The sequence below is a fragment of a genome (assembly GCF_019968955.1).
Source record: "MAG: Porospora cf. gigantea A chromosome Unknown PgA_NODE_511_length_16098_cov_371.15, whole genome shotgun sequence".
Taxonomy (NCBI): domain Eukaryota; phylum Apicomplexa; class Conoidasida; order Eugregarinorida; family Porosporidae; genus Porospora; species Porospora cf. gigantea A.
This window is the reverse complement of record NW_027151740.1, coordinates 1-16,098: the sequence shown is the minus strand read 5'-3', so window position 1 is coordinate 16,098 and position 16,098 is coordinate 1. Positions and strand designations below refer to the sequence as shown.

Sequence of the window (16,098 nt, the reverse complement as noted above, 5' to 3'; positions counted from 1 at the left end):
GAAGGGCGCCCAATCTTCTGACTCGAGGAAAGGAACTCTGAAGGGCGCCCAATCTTCTGACTGGAGGACGCCACTGCGGAAGGGTTGGCATTCTGTGACGAGATCGGAAGCCCCGAACACTTCGGGGTTTGCACGTACTCTGACATCTCAGAAATTCAAACACCCAAGAACCCCACATCCTGACACTTCTGCCTTGAAGCCTGCATTGGACGCCGCTCTGCGATCCAGTGTCACAGACCTCCTTCTGGAGCAGCTCTATGAAGCCAGGTCTCTGGAAGAATTCCTGCTACTAGAGGTAGAGTGCGCTTCTGAGGAAGAAGAAGCCAGGTCTCTGGAAGAATTCCTGCAACTAGAGGTAGAGTGCGCTATCGACGAAGCAGCAGAGCTGGAGCATGGCGCTCGGCTGGTGGTTGAAGCTCTTCGATTGGCGGCCCTGGTTAATGACGAGAACAACAATTCTTCTCAGAGCTACGCTGAAAGAGAACCCATCTCCCCCACTCCCCTTTGGACGTCTGGCTGAGCTACATTTTGTGGCTTCGTCGCTAAATGCCTACTAGTGAGCTTGATGCCTACTAGTGAGCTTGATTTCGTGGCCACGTTCCTAAATGCCTACTCGTAGTACACCTCCTCGCTGCCTACTACTCGTAGCAAGACACACAAGTAGAATTCAAATTCTTACATCATTCTTGGGCATACAATCGGTCGATTACAGAGCGGTATCTCTGTTCGGCGGCATGCCGCCGAAGCTTAGCAGTGGGCGTCAGCAGGCAGTTGTCAACAGTGAAGGGCTCGCGGGTAATGTGAATCTTGCGAACACGTTCGAAACCCTTCAAGTTCGCCCGGTCAGCCTCTTCATGAAGCTCTCGCTCTACAAGGGTTTCAAGCGAAGACTGTGAGGTGTACTCGTCACGGATGGACTTGGCGAGGACCACGACTCCCACCAAATAATCAGCCACTTGACTCCCGTACACGAATATTTGGTCAACTGAGGAGGCGTTGGCGTAGACGTTCTCGATCTTCTCGGGGGCCACGTACTCACCTTGGGAGAGCTTAAAAATCGCCTTACGCCTGTCGACAATCTCGAGACATTCATCGGCCTCCAGACATCCAATGTCACCCGTGTGCAGCCATCCGTCCGCGTCAACAATCTCCGCTGAAGCCTTCGGATTACTTAGGTAGCCAGCAAACACTGCTGGGCCTCTGATCTGGACTTCTCCAGTGGGTTTTGTAGTATTGGTGGCGCAGTACTCCATTTCCTCTACGCTTTCCAGGCGACACTCCAAGCCGGGCACCACCAAGCCGACATTGCAACGCACAGCTGCCGGGTGCTGCACGAAAGCCACTCCACAGACTTCAGTCATCCCATAGCCTTGCATGACTGGCACCCCGAAGAGACCCTTCGTCCTATACCATATCTGAGAGTCCAGCGGAGCTCCTCCCACGACAATGAACTTCACGTTGCCTCCTAGAAAGCTTCGGAACTTGCGGTAGAGGAACGAGTCCACCAGCGAAGGCGATGGAGAAGGCTCCTCGTGCAGCGCTTCCTCCTTTTGCCGAATCCAGCGCTGTATGAGGTACTTTAGGAGACTGTTTCGGCTGTTTACAGCTTTGCTGATCTCGTTGGATATTTTAGACAGTACTCGAGGCACCGCCACAAAGAAGTCAGGTCGCGCCTGAGAAAGCTCCTTTAGGAGCTGGGCCCTGTCTCCGCTGAAGCACACGATCCGTCCTCCCACCAGCCACACTGCTCCAGTGATAATGTGCTCTAGCACGTGGGGCAATGGAAGGTAGCTGAAGTGTACCATGGAGGGGTCGACCTTGATGTGCTCTGGAATGGACGCTAGCACGCCGAACATTGCATCCATACAGGCGAGCATGTTCTGGTGGCTGATTTTGACACCTTTGGGTTGACCTGTGGTCCCGCTGGTGTAGCACAGCGTAGAGATCGTGGATGCTGTCACCTCTGAAGGCTCCACGTCTACCGCAGCAGCCCACAAATCAGCTATGAAGTACACGGTCAGTCCACACTCTCCAGCCTCTACGAGGTCAGACTGCGTGGCGCTCCCGATAACCACTAAGTTCTTACACTGGGACGCCGACGTGAACTCCACTGCGCTCCGCATGTAGGCGCTGCTGACGACCAGCGTGTCAACCTGCGCCTGGTCAATTATGAAAACTGTGGCCTCGCGTCCTAGAGTGTCGTACAGGGGCACGAGCGTCGCGCCGTACTTTGAGCACATCTGCTCCACGACAAACCACTCAGGACAGTTGTTGCTGTATATGCCGATGGTTGCTAGGGGTTGGGTTTCCTCAGGGTAGGCTTTTCGACGCAGTAGACCCTTACAGATCAGCTGGGATCCGAGATTCCAAGCCAGGCGGTCTGCCTCGGAGTAGGTGATCCAACGTTCTTTCCCATTTTCGTAGCTACCGACGAACGGTTGATCTGGAAGGCGCTGTACAGTAGCAGCAAATGCTTCGGCCAGCGTCCTGTAAGACGAGTTGCATGGTCGAAATCGAGAGCACAGAGGCTCGGAATGAATCACATCATTGTCAACTAGCTTCATTTTAAGGAAATATTACTTTAAGCTTGAAACGCTTAAAGTAATGCGGGGTGCGACAAGAAAGATGACGCGATGTGAAAACATTCGGTTAGTCACCGAAACACCTCAGGTCCCATAAATGGCAGATATTCGCATCTAACATGGTTGTGATCCGTATAACCGAATCTAATGAATCTCTGATAGGTACGCTGGCTCTGCTGTCGAGCTCGCTGCCCACTGTTTCCACCAAGTCTCCAAGGAAGGCGCTTGTCACTGGTGCGAAACCGGGTGAAAATCCTTCCGCTGCCGAAAAGAAGCTGTCTTCGAGAGTGCCTATTTCCTTGCGCACTACCCAGACAAAGGATCTGACGAGCACGGCGAAGGAACAGAAGCCGAAGCCCGCCACTCCAACATCGCATACACAGGCGGCAGGAGCGCGCCCATCGTCCATCCCAAGATGGGTACCGGCAAGTTCGAAGAAGGGCGCCCAATCTTCTGACTCGAGGAAAGGAACTCTGAAGGGCGCCCAATCTTCAGACTCGAGGAAAGGAACTCCGAAGGGCGCCCAATCTTCTAAGTTACCCCGGAGATCGGACCCCAAGAAAACTGCATCCGAAAAAACTAAAGCTGACGCCATGAAGACGTCTACGGTTGACGTTGTGAGTTCCACGGCCGAATCGATGCCCTCTCCTGTGTCTGCTGGTAACGCCATGAAGACCGCTGCTCCGTCTACGTTTGACGTTGTGACGGAGCGGGATGATTCCACGGCCGACTCGATGCCCTCTCCTGTGTCTGCTGGTAGAACTGACATTGCGAAGGCTGCCTTTGTGACCGACTCGATTCCCCCTTCGCGTGACAACTCAGCGACCACTACAGATTCTCTGGTTCTGTTCCAAGAACTGGAGGCGGAGTGCAATGCGGAGGAAAATAATCAGTTGCCCCTTAGCAGTCAACGAGTCCTCGAAGCACTTAAGTCTGACAGTGCGACTGCCCGCCCTATGGCATTCGAAGTTCCCAGTGACCAACACCTGGTCAGCCAGTGGGCAGCAGAGCAGCATTTGTTGCGCCTCGGCAGTCAACAGGTTCTCGAAGCACTTCAGTCTGACATTGCGACTGCCAGCCCTCTGGCCTTCCAAGCTCGCAGCGACCAACACCTGATCGGCCATCGGGCAGCAGAGCAGCATTGCGAGCTTAAATACGTCGCAACGCAGACGCCTGGACTCCTGAACGACATCGAAGAATCTGTTTGGGAATCTGAAACGCCTCATCTCGCTCCATCACGCATATCTGTGCCTCGAGTGTCCGAGGTGGAGGTCATTCGACAGATCCCCGACGTCTCCAAGGCCTCCCCCATTACGAGAGACCAAGAATTGATAAACGTCGATAGAGACCTGGATAGCGGCGAATTAATGGATACGATGGCTACCACGATGGGGAATCTTGATCCAGACGGCAATCTGACACAACCTCCCCATTCCAACACGGAGACCTCCATATACGACCAGTTCCGTCAGTCCAGTTCCAGTTCTGGCTCTCACTACGAAACCACATACCCAGTACCCTCTGACTCGCATGTCGGCTCGCCCTCTGACTCGCATGTCAGCTCGCCCTCTGACTCGCATACCGAGTCCCCTCTCTCCGAGTCGGAGCTCTGGAGGAGGCTTCACGCTGCCGGCTGTGGCAGTTCCCAGATTGCACCGCCGCCATGCCAAGACCAGCCTGAGGCATCTCCGAGCTGGGCCCGCGTTGTGGCGGGGGATACCGCCCACAACTCAGTGGTCGACGAGGAGGTTGACGTAAGATATCTGACGCATCCTTCATTCAGATTTACACCGCGTATAGCGGCGCAGGTGCAATGGGGAGTCATCATGTGGTAGACGTCGACTCGACTCCCGAGTTCGACGAGCAATTAATCCGCGCTGAGGGGCAGAGTTTCGACGATTGCCCCCCAGTGAACTCTTACTTGGCGTCCAGAATGGGGTTTGACTTGACGCAAATCAGCGATGACGATTGTTCCCCGGTGAACTCTTCCTTGGCGTCCAGAACCTTGACGCAAATCAGCGATGCCTCGCGGGACGCAGAGGCTGAACAGCTTCGCTCCGTGGACAAGTCTGAAAGGCGTGTGGTGGAAACCCGAGATTCCTTTGTGTTGCCTCGGCAATCGCTATCGACGGGGAATTCTGTGAGGTCTGAGGGGACATTCTCCGGAGACGACGGTCAAGGTTTGGAACATCTGATGATGCCTACAGCGTCTTTCGGCGCAGATCCTTACGACTGCAAAACTGAAAGGGATGTTGGCCTGACGCAAGGTCATGGGTATCCCTCTGTCGTTGTGCGTAACCGGCCTGCCGATGCGGGTTTTAGGCCACGTGAATTGACTCGGCAGCTTTCTCATTCGAGCTTTTCTAGCTGCGAGTCTATCTTGAGCGAGACAAGCGGAAGAGGTGTTTCTCGCTTGGACTTGATGACACAAGACGAGGAGCGGACGCGACGAAATCGGCCAGACGACACACAAAACCTCCAAACTCGAACAGGAGGCACACGGAGTGTCCGCAGGCAGTACAGCCGTCTTCCGCTTACCACCGCCACTGACCGTGCTGCAGAGCGCTTTGAGAGCTTTCAGGAGTGTCGGAACCTTATTGACGCTGCTCGAAAGGACGCTACACTCAACGGGTTACTGGCTGCACACAATCTGGAGTGGGTCCCTACCCCTAAAGGTCTGGTCACTATGCCAAAAGGATGTGTGGAGACGGAAGAGCGCCAACGGAAGACTCGAGAACATTTCACAAATCCTGTAGCGGAACCCAAGACACCTGGAGTATCCCTTGCGTCAGCGGCTTCGTGGTTCGGTCCGAAGCTGAACGAGCGCGGCAAAGGTCCTCGTGTACGCCCCGCCCGTACGATTCGTCAGCTTGGGCTGACGTGGGAAGAGATCCTGGGCCCTGACAGAAAGTGCGTTGGGTGGAAACAACCAACGACCTTTGCTTGCCGCGTGCCTCAACACAGTGACTACCTCAATGATCTTGACGCAAACCTGTCCAGCCGCTGTTTTGCAGAGAAACTTCCTGCACCCAGAGAGTACAATGATACACCGTTCGCTGATCTCTCCCGCGAAGTACTTCGCACGATGGCTAGCAATTTGCTCGTTAACCAACTGAAGCTGTGTCCGGGTTCAGTGGTACTGCGAATGCCTCCTACGCCGTCATTCAAGGAAGTCCGCAAACCATGGATGAAGGCCCTGAAGGAAATTGTCGCCAAGCACCTGAACTCTTTTGAAAAGCAGGTGGCCCGTCTAATCCTTAATGCCTATAAGTACCGAGACCACGACGGCAACTCCGACCATGAAGAGTTCAGGGGGTTCCTTGTACTGCTGACTGTCTTGGACCGGGTGGTAGTGTATCCTGAAATGTTTGAACACGTGACCAAGGCCGTCTTCCGCGCAAACGAGCTCAACCTCCTGAAGGAAGGCAGCAACCTCACCATGATGATCACTGTGCATGACCCTTGTAGGGCCACTCTGAGCAACTGCGTCTTCGCTGCGCCCGACGAAAAGGACGCCTATCTTCAAGGTGTAATGGAAGGTGATCCCCTGCTCCTCGATTACTACTTGGGCCCCGATGTTCACGGCAACCTCACCCCCGACGAGCATCGATCGTTGGTGACTCTGATGGTCTACACTGGCGCCTTCGGTAAGGCCGCTCCGGAGATTGCAGTTCTGCACGGCCTCGAGGCATGGGCGGACGTCATCAAAAACTTCTCGACTAACAGACTAGCAGCCGTAGGTCGGAACACCTCGGAGCCCGGCATCCCCTTCCTAGATATGGGTTTCCGAGGACCTTTGGCCGCTGCATTGGAGCACCTACAGGATGGGTTGGCGTTCAGCGTGATGGCCATGACCAAGAATGTAAAGAACCCGGGCCAGCTCATCGAAAATACGCTATGTGCACTGCCTATGATGGACCACATCATCCACTACCTACAAATGATCGGTGTCTTCGACAACCGTCAATCAACGAGCCTCCGGCGCCCTCTTGTTGATCTGGTGGATTGTATGGACGTCATTGCCACGAAGTCGCACAGTGTGCTCTGTGGTTTGAAATCACGCCCGTGGATGACTAAGGAGGACGTGGCCTACACGCTTACAAGCCTGGACTGCATATGCCAGGGTCTGTTTCACGCCCTCGAGCAGAAACACAGAGAGGTGGTCTCCAACTTCGAGTCCATGTCCAAGCGGCGCGTTACTCACAAACAGACGGAGAATCTCATCCGTCTGCACGCGCAAGCGGAGGCGCTGGCGATATCTGAGAGTCGATTAGTTGAGATCCGCAACCATCTGGTTGCTATCCGCGACATCAAGGGTGTTCAAGAGTACCTGCGCATGTTCGGCACCAGCGTCCACCACACTGATCTTCGCTACATGACAGCCCCCAACCAGTGCCAGACTCTGCAGGATCAATATGTGGACAAGATGCACTCTAGGATGACCGTTTCCGTTGAACGTACAGCCAGGCCTGGAAGTAGCCGTATCCGTGTCCTCTACCCCGGCAGGGAAAATCCATATCGAGTGGAACGCGCAAGAAACGCTGGAAGAAATACATGCGGGACCACAACGTCAACATTCATGGTCTAGTGCGAATGTTCATGCATACAAATAAATTCTCTGACATTAAATAGAAGTGCGAATGTTCATGCATAAATCAATTCTCTGACATTAAATAAAACTGTCCATCCTATCATCATTCATCTGCTACTGCCTGGACCCGCGCAACATGAGATGTGAACACCGACGGAAACGTGGGTGAGGCCCTCCTCACGCCTCCCTTCATGGGCTTGACCAGGCGAGACAGGAAGCTTTTACGGATGGTTGGACGGGCTCCAGTTTGTTGGATTTTCAGCTCGAGATTCTCTCTCAGCGTTTCTTGAAATCTCTTGTGTAGCGCGTGCAGTGAAGTCTCCAAGCATCGGATGCGCGTGTCTTTCTGCATCAGTAGCGTCTGGTGCATCTCTACAGCCGGACGACTCGAGCTATATTCCCGGGGGGTTTGGAACACCACCATTTCGATGTTGCCGGTGGCTGGGCTCTCGGCATCGGATGAAAACTTTAGGGAGCCGATGCTAGCGCTGACCGTTCGCTCGTCGTCCGCTACGGAGGAGGGGGGGGTGGCGGAACTCATGGGTGCCAGTATCAGTGGTGGCCTTCGTAAGGCTTCGATCTCCAATTGTAAACTTGCAATGACTGCGTCCTTCTCTTTGATTCCTTCGGCCTGCAGTTCTAGTCGCTGGGCGTAGCTCTCCGAGGTGACCACCAGGCGGGCTTTCTCAACTGACAGCTCTCGCTCTTTTTCTAACAGCTCCTGCGACAGCCGTTCCACAGTCCATTCCAGCTGCTTGTCTGGCTCGCTCGCCACTCACCTTGTTGATAACAAGCTCGGCGTCTTCTAACGGGGACCTCAGGCAACCCGCGGGGCTGGACGGCTCAGATTTCAGGTTCAAGGCTTCTGCTAGCTGCGCTATCTGGACTGTTTTACGGGCCAGAACCGCCTCCAGGTCGTCTATTCGAGTTAGTAGCTCCGCCCGAGTCACCTCCACGTTGGCCACTGGTTGGGTGCGAATGCGTTTCGCGCGCATGCCAAAGCGGAGAGTGCCAAGGGACTCCGAAGTGTCCTCTGCAGCTGGAGAAATCTGTTGTCGAACGGGTAGTCGCTTACAGTACATAGTAGCCACATTTTAGACTTCCCGTTCAAGGAGTTTTGCAAGATGCGAGTAAGCTTAGAGTCCCTGTAGGGTACGTGACCATGCTTGTCGCTCGCCAACACATTGATTACGTTGCCCAATGCTGATAAGGAGGTGTTGATGTGCTTGCTCTCAGTGACCTGGTCAGCTGAGTGCAGGTCAGACCTCTTCAGATTTTCGGATCCCGCAAGGTCAACGATATGGAGCACACCATGCCGCAGAGTCTCTTCGTTGCGGACGGTACAGCAGATGGAGAAGATGGCGTGCGACCTCGAAGATCGAAGATTCATTGCAGTCTCGCCGGTCTGCTGCTGTCAATCCCCAACACCTACCTTTCGGTTGCGGTTGCCTTTCACGCAGAGTCGAATGGCGTCACGACGCGAGGCGATGTAGTGGTGGCTGAGGCCCTCAGCGACCACTCGGCCAGATTTCTCTCGCAGCTTCAAGTCTTTCTTTGAGATGTCAAGGAGGTCGTTGACTCTCTCGCAGAAAACCTCGCACATGGCCACCTTGATTTCGAATTCCTGGTGTTCCTCCGCTTCCTCGATCTGGGAGAATATCCACTCGAGCGAGCGAGGAAGGATTCCCAAATCTCGGCTGCTGTCTGTATCAAAAGCTGGGCCCAGCAGGGAGTGCGTCTTGCCTGATCCCGTTTGACCGTATGCGAACACCGTCAGTGCATACCCGTGAAGCACCGCAGAGATGTCCTGTTCAATTGTAGCCGAAAACACCGCCTGCTGACTCGTCTGCGGACCCAACACGACATCAAAAGCAAATGTCTTCCCGTTGAGGTACACTCTGCTGATGACCCCTCTGGAATCTCACTCGCGGTCGTCGATTTCCGCTACCTGGCTTTCTGCCGGGCGGACGCGAAGAGCGACTCGTACAGTATCGACCATGAAATAGTTCAGTCACACACTTTTAAGGGACGTAGCTTAAAGATACACGTTTACTTATTGGTGCTTTATTCCCCGTCTTAGGAGGCGGGGTGTTTGGTCTTGGGGCTTCGGGAATCATCAAAGATTGCATCTTGCGTACCGGAAGCATCTTGAAAGATTGCATATTCAATACCGGATCGTCGCTGCTCATTAGTAATAGTTTGATTTTCATCGATTTTAGTCGTGGTGGGGCGAGTGAACATGAATGTAAAGTACTTTTCGGGCTTGCAGTCGCCTGCTCCATTACGAAGTCGTATCAATAAGTTCGTATCATAAGGCTAGCAACATCCCTTCCGGTACTTTCGAGTGTCGTAGTTCACGCACGGCTCCATGGTAGGCCTATCACAGCAACCGTCACAATTGAAACAGCCGCCACAGGCAAGTCGGTCGAAGGCGCCGCAGCAGCACGAGTTCACCTTGTGACAGCAGCCAGCCTTTCGCTGACGTAGCCTCTTTTCCACAGGTCTCTCGCGATGCTGCTTCTTCTGAATGTATGATTTGTACTGGGCCGCTTCCGCCTGATTCTCCGTGTACTTTGGGTACGTTACGGTCGTGAACGACAGGGGCGACTTCTGGGGGTTAAAAACTCCTTGACCTGTGGAGTGGACCTTGCTGGTGGTGGGCACGTGTACTTGGGGTGCTGGGGGTGTTGTAGCGCCTTGATAGGTGGTGGTCGTAGGCGCGAAGGCCTGATACGAGTGCAGGGGCGGATTAACAGCAGAATGAGCGAAGGTGCTGACAGGCATCATTCCAGATAAGGGCTGACTCACCAAGCCATGGAGGGGGGAGGATCCGGTTGCAGGCTGTTGGATGGTGTGCTGCATCATTGGGTGGAAATGTGAGGTTTTCTTCAGACTGACAAAGCGAAATGTGGGGTCCGCTGCCACTGACGCGTAATCACGTGGTTCTGCCTCTTAGATGCCGCCGAACAATCCAACCACTTGTGGAGTTCTACTCCCGATTTGAAAGAAGTTTGTACTACCGTCAAAAATCTACGGTAAATTAAAGTATCGATGAAAGTGTTGGATAGGATAGATGAAGGGCGCAACGCCCGAAAATTCGAATCTACTGAATCACATCCCTTTAAAGAAAATACCTCAAAATCTATGTGCCTTTCTGGAAGCATTTGGGAATGTCAGACATTGATAGGTTTTGTAATACCTCTTTTGGCCAATTATACTGCCATATCGCCGACATTTTACTCAAGCATGGTAAGCGTTCTCGAAGCGTTGAACTCTGTTGTACGTTGGTGAGGCGTTTGGACGGAGCACATCAGTCACAAAGGTTTCCGGGCCATCGCCGTGTGTGACTGGGAAGGCTGCGAGATGCTACGCGTGTCCAATCCTGACAGTGAAGTGGACTCAGAGGAGGCTTACCAGGCCCTTTCACGAGCTTTCTTGGGGAGTTTATTCCTTGCGGAGAAGATGCCACATCTCGGTCCTCAAGAGTACATTCTAGTGGGAACTGACGACTCTTACAACCAGACCGACTATGATACTGGACGAGTGGCTCAAGCAGCGACACCTCAAGTCGTTATCAACCTGCACTGCTCCCTTGAATGTCCGGCAAGTAAGTTATAAAATCATCAAACACAGCGCTTGCAATCGGGCTCATCTCATCTCTCAAAGTTCTTCTCCAAGGAGCTGAAAAGGAGTCAGAAGAGCCCACAAGTAATAAATTCGCCGAGCTGCTCATACACCGAGAAGCCACCACCACAAGTCTGGATAGTCTGTACTGACCTCATTCGATACGAACGATTTGCTCGGCATTCGTCATGACCAGGCGTCCCTCATCGTCAACTGTGGGGAATCGCCCAATCTTTTGCAGTCGTTTGAGCATGTTTCCTGGACTCCGAGTGCTCTTAGTGCTGGCAAAAGACAGGGAGGGCTCTGGGATTGAGGGTGCGCTTGCCATTGGCTTTCTGCCAGACTCCAGTAGACACCTATAGGAATATCCTCCGCCTCGTCGCACTAGGAATCGGTTCTCGAACGACTTGGTACTCAAATCCTTCTCAATGCCAGTCAATGTAGAAGCTATTTGCGAGATGCTTGAGTGGTGGACAGACTGCAGGTGGCCCATCTTGGACTCCAGAACCTCCGAGCTTGTCTGCATGCAGCCAACTTTCTTGTGCAGCCGCTTCTCCGATTCCGTCAACATTTGGAGCTGTTTACCAACTCGAATGTCTGTCTGTGCCAGCCGCCTTTCGAGGCGCTCATGGGTATCTGCGACTTGAGTCACGGCAGCCCTCTGAGCCGCAATGATCTTCGATTGGTCGTCTACCCTAGAGAGCACCTCAGCACGCCAGTCACTAAGGCGATGTTCGTCTTCCATTCGCAGCTCCTGCATCCTCGCTATGTCCTGGTGAAGCTTATGCATCGCTTGGCGGATCCCATCATCTCGCGTTTCGAGATTCTCTTGCGTTTCCAATAAAGCTTCCTCGAGCTGCTTCCGCTGTTCGGCAGCGAAATGCAACTGGCACCTTTCCAACTTGTCGCATGCGTCTTCATTACGCCGGTGCACCTCGGCAGTCACGCGTTTGACATCGCCTCGAAGTGTGCCTGACAACGCCGAAAGCCGCTCATTTACTGAGGTCTCAAGGCCTTGAGTGGCCTCGGTCACCATTACCACGCAGTCCTTCTTGTTTTCGTCGAACCCCGCCGAGACTGCGCTGTTCAGGTCGCAGACTAAGCCCCTAAGGTCGTCGTGAGCCCTCTCGAGCTGCTGGACCTTGTGCTCGCTTTCGATTTCACGAAGAACTGGATTATGCAGTTCTTGCAACCCACCTCGGATCTTCTGTTCTTCAGCCAAATTGGCAGTCACCGCCACTATACGCCGTTGGATGCGGTCTTGCTTGGACCTTAGACTCTCCTGCAAGTTATGCAAGCGGTCTAACACCGAATCTATGTTCGGGAAACTGGAAAACGATGCGATTCTAGGTTATAACCATGGAGGTGCCAGCCACCTCAAGTAGAGTAGCTACAAGGAACGGCATGTCACTGACCTTTCTGATTCAAGCATCGATAACATCAAGCCTTGAGTCGCCGATTATGCCGGCAGGGGCGCGTTCACTTTCCACGGAAACTACGGGCTTTATGGATGGTACGCACCAGACTGCGCCACACCTGAGACATGAATGACAGCATTCAGAGGCTTGGTTTGCGGAAGTTCTTCCGCTTTAGTTTCATGCGACAGCGACACGCCGATGATGCTCACTCGTCTGTGCAGGGCCAAAATTTGAGCAGAGGGTTAACACGGTACGTTTGGCGCAGATAGAAAAGTGCGCTGAATAAGTTGCATCCTTAACCGTAAATACTCCCGCACCCTCGATACGTGGCATATCTTATGCCAACCTCTCCTTCTCTCCGTCCCATCCTCAACCGCAAGTGAGAGCTCCGCGATCCCCACACGCAGATACAGCCTTCCCTCGCGACTCATTCTCAGTGGCAAGCCGTTCCGCCGCCTGGATGTCCCCGCACGAACTCGGTTGGATGAGATGGTCAACAGTTTCGAGGCCTGGTGGTACTTCCTTGAGCCCATTGACGTTCTGTGTGACTGCGTGGTTAAAAGATCGCAAATGCCAAGAGTCGCTGGATGCTGCTCTCCCGCAGATGACGACTTTCCCCCATCCACCCTACGAAGGACTGCAGGGTACATGCTGCCTCCCTTCCGTCTGAGGTCCCACCTCCGACGAGCTAAAGGTGACAGCGAGTGCACCGCTGAAACTGAGTGGAGCGTTGCAGAAACATGTCATGTTAGGGAGCTTAACCGGCGCACCTACCCCGCGAACATGCATGTCCGTGCCGAGGTCATGCCGAACACCTCCCTCGAGGAGGGATTCCTGGTACAGGCGAGCGACCGGGTTCGGGACGGTATGACTCGGGGACGGACGCAGCGTACCGTCTTCAAGCGGGTGGTGGAGACTGAGAGGTTCGTGCTGGCTCTACGCAGCGCGCAGCTTATGACGTTTAAGGAGAATACTCTTATGCACGTGGTCATCTTAGCAGGCGGTAAAGACATGACCAGCCTAGATCTGCTTCCCCTGGTGAACCGAATGTTCGTACACGCCTTGTTGGCTGGCCAGAACGCTTCAAGCCCCTTTGGAAGGCCGGCTGCGCGGCTGAAGTGCAACGTCAACGCCGTGGTGCTCATGCTGGACCTCCCAGGCTACGGTCAAGATTCCATCGTGCAAGACGGGTCATCGGGAGACTTGGTAGAGACAATGAGCTTCGATCTCTGCGTGGACATCGCGTACAAGGCGACGGTCGAATGTTTGGCTCGTATGGTCCATAAGTTTCCAGGCTCACGAGCCTGTTTACACTTCTTTGGATATTCCCTCGGAGCGGCCACGGTGACTGCTCTAGCGCACCGAGTGGTGACTGACCTCTCCATAGCCCGGTCCGGTGGCTGCTCATGCACGCACCGCGATATGCTTGGCCCGGGCTCGGTCTGCGAGTGCTCACTGAGGTGCGCCGCGGACCACCTGAGTCTTAGGGTAGCGACGCTGCTTCTTTGCGCCCCCTTCACCTCGTTGTCTGAAGCGGCCTTCAGTGCCGTCAACGTCGCAGCGCTTAACCCGATGATTGGAAGCCTCATTGGGCATATGCAGATGGACACCCTGGATCTATTGCGACGATTCGTGAGGCTGATTTCCGCCAACACGTCCAACGACGACCTCTCCATCGCCATCATGCACGGGAAAAGAGACAAGACGTGCCCCGTTTGGATGGCCGAGGCGCTCTTCACAACAATAGAGGAGACCACAGCGCCCAACAGCCTGCTGCAGTCCCACCTTCACCTGATACCCAACGCTGATCACGTGAACATCTTAGGCGTGACTGACAAGCAGAAACGCAGCGTTTTCGCTCAGGTTTTTCTGGAGCTCATAACACGGGTCGGCCCTCTTATGGAGGTCGGAGATTTCGAGCCATAAGTCGTGTGCGTGAATTTCGACTGTTCTCTGATCAGGTAATAGATGAACCAAGCCAGGCCAGACACCAGCGGAACACTGCAGTGTCACAAATGCGCTGTGGCAATGCAGTTTACCCCAGGTACGGAGTACGTACAGGTGGGAGAGGGTAGGGGCGTCATGCAGTGCTACAGCTGCGGCTGCATGAATCGAGCAGTGCCCGAGTCCGACGTGGGTGGCAAGGTGCTCAGCATGCTCTGTCCAGTATGCTGCACGACGAATCTCAGCCCTTACGGAGTGGTTTTCGTCCGATGTGGTGTCTGTGGTACAGTATCCAAGGTGGATCATGCATACAGACCTCATGTTTGATGGGATTCAACCATGTGATGTTTTGAACATACTTACGTCCGAACAGCAAGTACAAACAAACTAAAGTGGAGGCCCCAGAGGCCGCTAGTGGCTCCGGCGTATATCACCTCCGCCATGTCAAGCGAGAATTCGAATACCTTCTCCTTAACAGTCAGAGTGGGATCCCAAGAGAATAGGACTTTCTTCCCTCGTCGCGCTCCGCATAAGTAGAGGCCACTCAGGTAGACACAGCCTTGAATCCAACACCAAGCCTTCGACAGGGACTGCAGAAGTCCCGTTTGCTCCTGTCCAAGAACCAAGGAGCTTACGCACTGGCCCAGCACAAGCATGAACAACGAGGTGACTGCTTCTGCCTGCAGCTTATTGAGCCGGCTGCGCCAAAATTCACCGTCCGGCTTGGGGATGTCCAGCGCCACGCCGCCCCAGCTAAGGGCTGTGGCGGCCTTGATTGTCAGCAATGCGACAGACTGAAACAAAAAAGGGTCTCTGAGAGCGTCGATGGCGTTGAGGAGGCTTATCGGGTGGTAGGCCACGTTTACGGGAGCACGCGTTACAAAGTACCCTGCCACTGAAGTTGTCGTTATGAATCCGAGCACCGCTGCTCCTGCGATGACTCCTAAATATGTGGGCCCTATCACTTTGCGCCGCGTGGGAGCCACACCACGAAGGACGCTCCAGGGACGCGTTGGGCTTACGGGCTGCGTCGAAAGCAGAGAGATTGATTCGTCGTCCAGCATGTGAGTAATGACGAGTTTCTCATCATGAAGTCACGTTGCACGTCAGACATAGTTGTCTATTAGGGTAGACCTGAGTTGCAGGTCCTGCAATAGAGCCTCTGCACCAACATTGTCCAAGCCCGAGTGAGTGAGCTTGAATATCTTGTCTATGACCGCGATCTCTGTGGAGGTCGAGTCGACGCCAACGAAACCAGACCAGTCGTTCACAACCAATCCAGCTGCCAGTGCGTCGGTACCCCGGCTCACCGTACCGGCAGCCAAAGGTACTTGCAAAAGAGACGACAGCTGCTGCATTTCATCAAGCTTCGTGTCCACTGGGACAAGGCCTCCTTGGTTCGTGAACTTGCAGTAAGTGCCCACCAAGGACCGGCCGCCGACGGTCTGTCTGAAGACCTCCACTCCCAGCGTGTCCATGATGATTTCTTCGGTTTCTCGATCAATGTCTGGATGCACCAGTGCAACGTAGTCGTTGCACGCAACTATATTGCCCAATGCCGAAAGTCGTTCTTCCACACGAGCGATCTGCACGTCCTCCGGAAGCGAGTTCCGAATGTGGAGGAGCTCTTGGTCGGTAGTAATGTTGCTGACGAGCAACCCCTTACGGTTTCCAACTGTGCATCGACCAGTAAGGCCTGTACCTCCAATGGAGGTGTGGATCACAGGAATGTGCTGCGACAACTCGGCTTCAAACATGGAGTAAAAATTAAGAGCCGTTCCGCTTGAGAGAACGCAGTAGGAGTTCGTAAGGTTCACGTAGACCCCAATGTCGTTGGTTCTCTCACATCTAAGTGCCATTGGCCGAAAATGAGCAATTCGTGTGGATTCATGTCGAGAATTCCATAATCCTAGAATCACTGACTAATTCTAATGTCTGC

General features: G+C 53.9%; 10 protein-coding genes across 16 annotated transcripts; 4 read left to right on the top strand and 6 right to left on the bottom strand.

Annotated features, from left to right (window-relative positions):
• Nucleotides 1-680: 680 nt before the first annotated feature.
• On the bottom strand, nt 681-2,564 carry KVP18_004485 (uncharacterized protein; the record flags this gene model as incomplete). Its single annotated transcript, XM_067957139.1, has 1 exon — nt 681-2,564. The coding sequence occupies one exon, from the start codon at nt 2,562-2,564 to the stop codon at nt 681-683; it is 1,884 nt and encodes a 627-aa protein (XP_067808018.1).
• A 137-nt stretch (nt 2,565-2,701) lies between these two features.
• Nucleotides 2,702-7,170, top strand: KVP18_004492 (uncharacterized protein; the record flags this gene model as incomplete). The annotated part of the gene is made up of 2 exons (XM_067957149.1): nt 2,702-4,336; nt 4,366-7,170. 2 exons carry the CDS (start codon nt 2,702-2,704, stop codon nt 7,168-7,170), a joined length of 4,440 nt encoding a protein of 1,479 aa, XP_067808028.1.
• Nucleotides 7,171-7,276: 106 nt separating this feature from the next.
• On the bottom strand, nt 7,277-9,172 carry KVP18_004483 (uncharacterized protein; the record flags this gene model as incomplete). 4 transcript variants are annotated; one of them, XM_067957136.1, is made up of 5 exons in its annotated part: nt 7,277-7,924; nt 7,953-8,222; nt 8,249-8,578; nt 8,606-9,071; nt 9,099-9,172. In XM_067957136.1, 5 exons carry the CDS (start codon nt 9,170-9,172, stop codon nt 7,277-7,279), a joined length of 1,788 nt encoding a protein of 595 aa, XP_067808015.1.
• Nucleotides 9,173-9,489: 317 nt separating this feature from the next.
• On the bottom strand, nt 9,490-9,960 carry KVP18_004489 (uncharacterized protein; the record flags this gene model as incomplete). The annotated part of the gene is made up of 1 exon (XM_067957145.1): nt 9,490-9,960. One exon carries the CDS (start codon nt 9,958-9,960, stop codon nt 9,490-9,492), a length of 471 nt encoding a protein of 156 aa, XP_067808024.1.
• A 576-nt stretch (nt 9,961-10,536) lies between these two features.
• On the top strand, nt 10,537-10,791 carry KVP18_004491 (uncharacterized protein; the record flags this gene model as incomplete). The annotated part of the gene is made up of 1 exon (XM_067957148.1): nt 10,537-10,791. One exon carries the CDS (start codon nt 10,537-10,539, stop codon nt 10,789-10,791), a length of 255 nt encoding a protein of 84 aa, XP_067808027.1.
• A 160-nt stretch (nt 10,792-10,951) lies between these two features.
• Nucleotides 10,952-12,354, bottom strand: KVP18_004488 (uncharacterized protein; the record flags this gene model as incomplete). 2 transcript variants are annotated; one of them, XM_067957144.1, is made up of 3 exons in its annotated part: nt 10,952-11,967; nt 11,995-12,143; nt 12,281-12,354. In XM_067957144.1, 3 exons carry the CDS (start codon nt 12,352-12,354, stop codon nt 10,952-10,954), a joined length of 1,239 nt encoding a protein of 412 aa, XP_067808023.1. The 2 variants fall into 2 exon arrangements, with proteins under 2 accessions (XP_067808023.1, XP_067808022.1); XM_067957143.1 differs by lacking the exon at nt 12,281-12,354 and adding an exon at nt 12,213-12,229 and having other exon boundaries at nt 10,952-12,125.
• A 199-nt stretch (nt 12,355-12,553) lies between these two features.
• KVP18_004490 (uncharacterized protein) lies at nt 12,554-14,141 on the top strand (the record flags this gene model as incomplete). 2 transcript variants are annotated; one of them, XM_067957146.1, is made up of 2 exons in its annotated part: nt 12,554-12,594; nt 12,623-14,141. In XM_067957146.1, the coding sequence occupies 2 exons, from the start codon at nt 12,554-12,556 to the stop codon at nt 14,139-14,141; spliced, it is 1,560 nt and encodes a 519-aa protein (XP_067808025.1). The 2 variants fall into 2 exon arrangements, with proteins under 2 accessions (XP_067808025.1, XP_067808026.1); XM_067957147.1 differs by lacking the exon at nt 12,554-12,594 and having other exon boundaries at nt 12,705-14,141.
• A 42-nt stretch (nt 14,142-14,183) lies between these two features.
• KVP18_004484 (uncharacterized protein) lies at nt 14,184-14,486 on the top strand (the record flags this gene model as incomplete). The annotated part of the gene is made up of 1 exon (XM_067957138.1): nt 14,184-14,486. The coding sequence occupies one exon, from the start codon at nt 14,184-14,186 to the stop codon at nt 14,484-14,486; it is 303 nt and encodes a 100-aa protein (XP_067808017.1).
• Nucleotides 14,487-14,518: 32 nt separating this feature from the next.
• KVP18_004486 (uncharacterized protein) lies at nt 14,519-15,223 on the bottom strand (the record flags this gene model as incomplete). The annotated part of the gene is made up of 1 exon (XM_067957140.1): nt 14,519-15,223. One exon carries the CDS (start codon nt 15,221-15,223, stop codon nt 14,519-14,521), a length of 705 nt encoding a protein of 234 aa, XP_067808019.1.
• A 42-nt stretch (nt 15,224-15,265) lies between these two features.
• Nucleotides 15,266-16,018, bottom strand: KVP18_004487 (uncharacterized protein; the record flags this gene model as incomplete). 2 transcript variants are annotated; one of them, XM_067957141.1, is made up of 1 exon in its annotated part: nt 15,266-16,018. In XM_067957141.1, one exon carries the CDS (start codon nt 16,016-16,018, stop codon nt 15,266-15,268), a length of 753 nt encoding a protein of 250 aa, XP_067808020.1. The 2 variants fall into 2 exon arrangements, with proteins under 2 accessions (XP_067808020.1, XP_067808021.1); XM_067957142.1 differs by having other exon boundaries at nt 15,266-16,007.
• Nucleotides 16,019-16,098: the final 80 nt, after the last annotated feature.